This window comes from Nanorana parkeri, unplaced genomic scaffold (assembly GCF_000935625.1).
Source record: "Nanorana parkeri isolate BGI_ZX_2015 unplaced genomic scaffold, ASM93562v1 scaffold1855, whole genome shotgun sequence".
Taxonomy (NCBI): Eukaryota; Metazoa; Chordata; class Amphibia; order Anura; family Dicroglossidae; genus Nanorana; species Nanorana parkeri.
This window is the reverse complement of record NW_017308123.1, coordinates 85,926-91,889: the sequence shown is the minus strand read 5'-3', so window position 1 is coordinate 91,889 and position 5,964 is coordinate 85,926. Positions and strand designations below refer to the sequence as shown.

General features: G+C 46.2%; 1 protein-coding gene across 1 annotated transcript; it reads left to right on the top strand.

Annotated features, from left to right (window-relative positions):
• The first annotated feature begins 567 nt into the window (after positions 1 to 567).
• On the top strand, positions 568 to 5,475 carry LOC108799917 (zinc finger protein 585A-like). The gene is made up of 4 exons (XM_018571863.1): positions 568 to 616; positions 1,141 to 2,373; positions 2,759 to 3,708; positions 4,036 to 5,475. The coding sequence occupies exons 1-4, from the start codon at positions 568 to 570 to the stop codon at positions 5,473 to 5,475; spliced, it is 3,672 nt and encodes a 1,223-aa protein (XP_018427365.1).
• Positions 5,476 to 5,964: the final 489 nt, after the last annotated feature.

Sequence of the window (5,964 nt, the reverse complement as noted above, 5' to 3'; positions counted from 1 at the left end):
CCCCCCCCCCCCCGTCATGTCCATCCTTGTCCTCCATTCCCAACCACTGTGAACACAGAACGATGTCATGTTCTCAATTAAATTGTCTGTAACATGGTCTAAGAAGCCACCTGAGATGTCAGAGCGATGGAGGATCTCCGTGTAGACATCATTCATCCCGGCACAGTCCTCATCATTCTCACTTTATTATCTGTCTACAGGGAGAGGTTTCCGAAATAGATCACATGACCATCTGAAGGACGATGGAGGAGGACCGGAGTCACGTGACCGAGAGGATACTCTCCACCATGAGAGATGTCCCCGTTCCCTGTATTCCCGGGACTCCACCCAGGAAGATCTCACCATCCCCCACCATGACCAGGTAGGTGGGACTCGGCGTGTAGATATAAAGATGTATTCTAAGCTATGAGGAGACGTTCCCCGATGTAATCTCTTCCTGGTCACATATCTGTTCCGTCACCTTCGGGGTTTTAGGGTGAAGAACTGAAAGACCTAAAAGTTGAGGATAAGGAGGAAGAAGAAGAGACGTTGGTGGGAGGAGCTCAGCAGTCTATGGAGGAGGGGGAGATGATTATGAAGAGTGAACAGGCGGAACCTTCTCTACATACGGACACAAGTAAGTCATAAACACTCAATACAGAAACAGGTCACGTTTTCATTTTACTTCACGGAGTATAAAGTATAAATTTACATTGTGACATATGAAAGTCCATCTCCATTCCCCAATATAACGTCATGTGACCAACAAATGAGGAGGAGATACTGTACACCATATGAAGGTCCATCTCCATCCCTCAATATAACGTCATGTGACCAACAAATGAGGAGGAGATACTGTACACCATATGAAGGTCCATCTCCATCCCTCAATATAACGTCATGTGACCAACAAATGAGGAGGAGATACTGTACACCATATGAAGGTCCATCTCCATTCCCCAATATAACGTCATGTGACCAACAAATGAGGAGGAGATACTGTACACCATATGAAGGTCCATCTCCATTCCTCAATATAACGTCATGTGACCAACAAATGAGGAGGAGATACTGTACACCATATGAAGGTCCATCTCCATTCCTCGGTGTATGTACACAATGTGGTCGGTATAATAATTAATAGAAGTCTCTTTCCATCAGATGGACACGATGTCTGGAGAACCTCAGAGGAACATCTCATGACCTCTCCAGAAGAAGACACCATAGATTTCAGGGTCATCCAATGGTCTCCAGAAGTAAAGCCCGATGCTGTGAATATACAACACGCACTTTCCTGTGGAGGTAGCTCAGGAGATCCTTCTAGTCCTGAGGAACCTTCTTATGGGTCACACACTATCATCCCGAATATCCTTCCAAGGATTCCCACCGCAGATACAAGATCAGATCCTCCTAACCCCGAGGAATCTCCTCACGGTCTTTTAGATATTGTTTTCTACAAAGAAGAAGAAGAAATATTTCCATGTTCTTCTGATACGTTCCATGCCGTTACTCCGAGGACCTCTCCAGGAGATCCCATTGCAGATGGGACATCGGATTCTTCTAATCCCGAGAATTCTTCTCACGCTCATTCAGATATCGTTATCCACAAAGTTGAGGAGATATTTCCGTTTTCTATGGAAGACAAATGTTCAGCTTTGGCATCAACTCTCGCTGTACATCAGGGGACAGACCCTGAAAATCGGTCATTTTCATGTCCTGAGTGCGGGAAGTGTTTTAATACCAAGTTGCGTCTCGTCAGTCATATCAAAATTCACAGCAAAGTGCGGCCTCATGCATGTTTGGAGTGCGGGAAAAGTTTTATATTGAAGTCACACCTTGCTAGGCACGCAAGTCATCATACCGGAGTGCGCCCCTATTCCTGTTCGGAGTGCGGGAAGTCTTTCAGGGACAAATGTGTCCTTGTCAAACACCTGAGGTATCACACAGGGGAGAGACCTTACGTGTGCAGCGAGTGCGGGCAGTCCTTTGTAGAGAAAGCGCATCTGAAAAGGCACCTTAAGCTTCACACGGGGGAGACACCGTTTTCATGTTCGGAGTGCGGAAAGTGTTTCCCTCGGAAAGATACACTCATGAAACACCAGAGAACCCACGTGAGCAAAAGGATGTATATGTGTAATAAGTGCGGGAAAGGTTTTTCGCTAAGAGCCATGCTGATCGTGCACCGGCGAACGCATGTAGATGAGCGGTCGTTTTCCTGCAAAGAGTGTGGCAAATGCTTCAAACAGAAAGTGTTCCTAGCCCGACACTGGAAGCTGCACATTGAGGAGGGCTCAACATTGTGTTTGGAATGTGGGGAATCCTTCAAAACAAAACTGGACCTTCAAGCCCATGGTAGTGTTCACGGAGGCGAGAATACCTTATCGTGCGCGGAGTGTGACAAACTTTTTATAAGGAAGTCGGACCTTGTTCGGCTCAATATAACGTCATGTGACCAACAAATGAGGAGGAGATACTGTACACCATATGAAGGTCCATCTCCATTCCTCAATATAACGTCATGTGACCAACAAATGAGGAGGAGATACTGTACACCATATGAAGGTCCATCTCCATTCCTCAATATAACGTCATGTGACCAACAAATGAGGAGGAGATACTGTACACCATATGAAGGTCCATCTCCATTCCTCAATATAACGTCATGTGACCAACAAATGAGGAGGAGATACTGTACACCATATGAAGGTCCATCTCCATTCCTCGGTGTATGTACACAATGTGGTCGGTATAATAATTAATAGAAGTCTCTTTCCATCAGATGGACACGATGTCTGGAGAACCTCAGAGGAACATCTCATGACCTCTCCAGAAGAAGACACCATAGATTTCAGGGTCATCCAATGGTCTCCAGAAGTAAAGCCCGATGCTGTGAATATACAACACGCACTTTCCTGTGGAGGTAGCTCAGGAGATCCTTCTAGTCCTGAGGAACCTTCTTATGGGTCACACACTATCATCCCGAATATCCTTCCAAGGATTCCCACCGCAGATACAAGATCAGATCCTCCTAACCCCGAGGAATCTCCTCACGGTCTTTTAGATATTGTTTTCTACAAAGAAGAAGAAGAAATATTTCCATGTTCTTCTGATACGTTCCATGCCGTTACTCCGAGGACCTCTCCAGGAGATCCCATTGCAGATGGGACATCGGATTCTTCTAATCCCGAGAATTCTTCTCACGCTCATTCAGATATCGTTATCCACAAAGTTGAGGAGATATTTCCGTTTTCTATGGAAGACAAATGTTCAGCTTTGGCATCAACTCTCGCTGTACATCAGGGGACAGACCCTGAAAATCGGTCATTTTCATGTCCTGAGTGCGGGAAGTGTTTTAATACCAAGTTGCGTCTCGTCAGTCATATCAAAATTCACAGCAAAGTGCGGCCTCATGCATGTTTGGAGTGCGGGAAAAGTTTTATATTGAAGTCACACCTTGCTAGGCACGCAAGTCATCATACCGGAGTGCGCCCCTATTCCTGTTCGGAGTGCGGGAAGTCTTTCAGGGACAAATGTGTCCTTGTCAAACACCTGAGGTATCACACAGGGGAGAGACCTTACGTGTGCAGCGAGTGCGGGCAGTCCTTTGTAGAGAAAGCGCATCTGAAAAGGCACCTTAAGCTTCACACGGGGGAGACACCGTTTTCATGTTCGGAGTGCGGAAAGTGTTTCCCTCGGAAAGATACACTCATGAAACACCAGAGAACCCACGTGAGCAAAAGGATGTATATGTGTAATAAGTGCGGGAAAGGTTTTTCGCTAAGAGCCATGCTGATCGTGCACCGGCGAACGCATGTAGATGAGCGGTCGTTTTCCTGCAAAGAGTGTGGCAAATGCTTCAAACAGAAAGTGTTCCTAGCCCGACACTGGAAGCTGCACATTGAGGAGGGCTCAACATTGTGTTTGGAATGTGGGGAATCCTTCAAAACAAAACTGGACCTTCAAGCCCATGGTAGTGTTCACGGAGGCGAGAATACCTTATCGTGCGCGGAGTGTGACAAACTTTTTATAAGGAAGTCGGACCTTGTTCGGCATCAGAGAATTCACTCAGGCGAGAAGCCCTTTTCTTGTTCCGAGTGCGGAAAATGTTTCGCACAGAAAGGAAGCCTTGACTTGCATATCAAAGTCCACACTGGCGAGAAGCCGTTCTCCTGTACAGAGTGTGGAAAATGCTTCATTCAAAAAGCACACCTTCTTTCACACAAGCGGATTCACATGGGCGAGCTTCCTTTTGCATGCCCAGAGTGCGGGAAATGCTTCCGTCAGAAAAGATACCTTGTTAGTCATCAGAGAAGTCACATCAACGTGCACACTTTTTCCTGTTCACAGTGCGGGAAAAGTTTTACGCGGAAAGAGAGTCTTTTAAGGCACAAGAAGCTTCACGCCGGAGTGCGGCCGTATTCCTGTTCAGAGTGCGGGAAATGTTTCATTCAGAAAGGAGACCTTGTTACGCACCAGAGAAGTCACACGGGCGAGCATCCTTTTCTATGCTTATTGTGTGGAAAAAGTTACAGCCAGAAAAGACACCTTATTAGACACCAGATAGGTCACACAGGCGAGCGTCCTTTTTCATGTTTGCAGTGTGGGAAATGTTTCACGCGGAAAGAAGGTCTGATTAGGCATGAAAGACTTCATACTGGGCAGCGTCCATATTCATGCTCAGACTGTGGGAAAAGTTTTAATCAAAAAATACACCTTTTAACACACCATAGAACCCATACGGGTGAGATGCCATACTCATGCTCAGAGTGTGGGAAACGTTTCAGACAGAAAAAGTACCTTATCAAACACCAGAGAAGTCACACAAGTACATTTTCTTGCTCAGAGTGTGGGAAATCCTTCAATCAGGAAAGATACCTTATTAAACACCAAAAAAGTCACAGACGTGAACATCCTTTTTCATGTTCAGAGTGCGGAAAATGTTTTAGTCAGGAAAGAAACCTTATTAAACACCAGAAAATTCACACAGGTGAGCATCCCTTTTCCTGTTCAGAGTGTGGGAAAAGTTTCACTCGAAAAGATAGTCTGATGAGGCATGAGAGAATTCACAATGGAGTCAGTCCATATTCATGTTCGGAGTGCAGGAAATGTTTCAATCAAAAACAAGACCTTCTTGTGCACCAGAGAATTCACCCGGGTGAGCGTCCCTTTTCATGTTCATTGTGCGGGAAAAGTTACAGTCAGAAGAGACACCTTCAGAGACACCAGAATAGTCACACAGGAATGCTTCCTTTTTCTTGTTCGCAGTGTGGGAAATGTTTTACAAGGAAAGAGGGTCTAGTAAGGCACGGGAGACTTCACACAGGAGTGAGGCCATATTCATGTTCAGAGTGCGGGAAAAGTTTCATTCAGAAAACGCACCTTCTAAGGCACCATAGAACTCATATGAGCAAACCTAATTTTTCATGCTCAGAGTGTGAGAAATCGTTCAGAACAAAATCTGACTTCGTTCTGCATCAGTTTGTGCACAGTGTCTGAGGGGTTAATATTCCTTGTGCTGTGTTGTCTCTCCAGGCTGAGAGACATCATGCTGGTCACTGGTGGCCAATGAAGGTGGGTGGATGATGAGGAAGGGGGGTGATTGGTAGTAGCCAATGAAGGTGGGGGGATGATAAAGAAGGGAGGGTGGTCAGTGGGGGAAAATTAGGGTGGGTAGATGATGAAGAAGGGGGGAATGGTAGTGGTGGCCAGTGAAGGTGGCTAGGTGGTTGCCATGGTGGGTGGATGGTAAAAGGAGCTAGGGGTCGATGGTAGCCAATGATGGTGGGTGGATGATGAAGGGAGAGTGATAGGTGGTGCCCCGTGAAAGCGGGTGGATTATGAAAAGGGGGGGCAGTGGTAGCAATGAAGGTGGATGAATGATGAAGAAGGGGTGGTTTTGGCCAATGAAGTTGGGTGGATGATGACGAAAGAAGTGGGGGGGACTGAAAGTGACCAATGAAGGTGGGTGGATGATGAAGAAGGGGG

Bases quoted from the DNA above. Each gene is read 5' to 3' on its own strand.
- LOC108799917 (XM_018571863.1), top strand. From the start codon at position 568: ATGATTATGAAGAGTGAACAGGCGGAACCTTCTCTACATACGGACACA. The intron at 617-1,140 runs GTAAGTCATAAA...TCTTTCCATCAG, and splicing joins TTCTCTACATACGGACACAA to ATGGACACGATGTCTGGAGA. The intron at 2,374-2,758 runs GTGACAAACTTT...TCTTTCCATCAG, and splicing joins TACCTTATCGTGCGCGGAGT to ATGGACACGATGTCTGGAGA.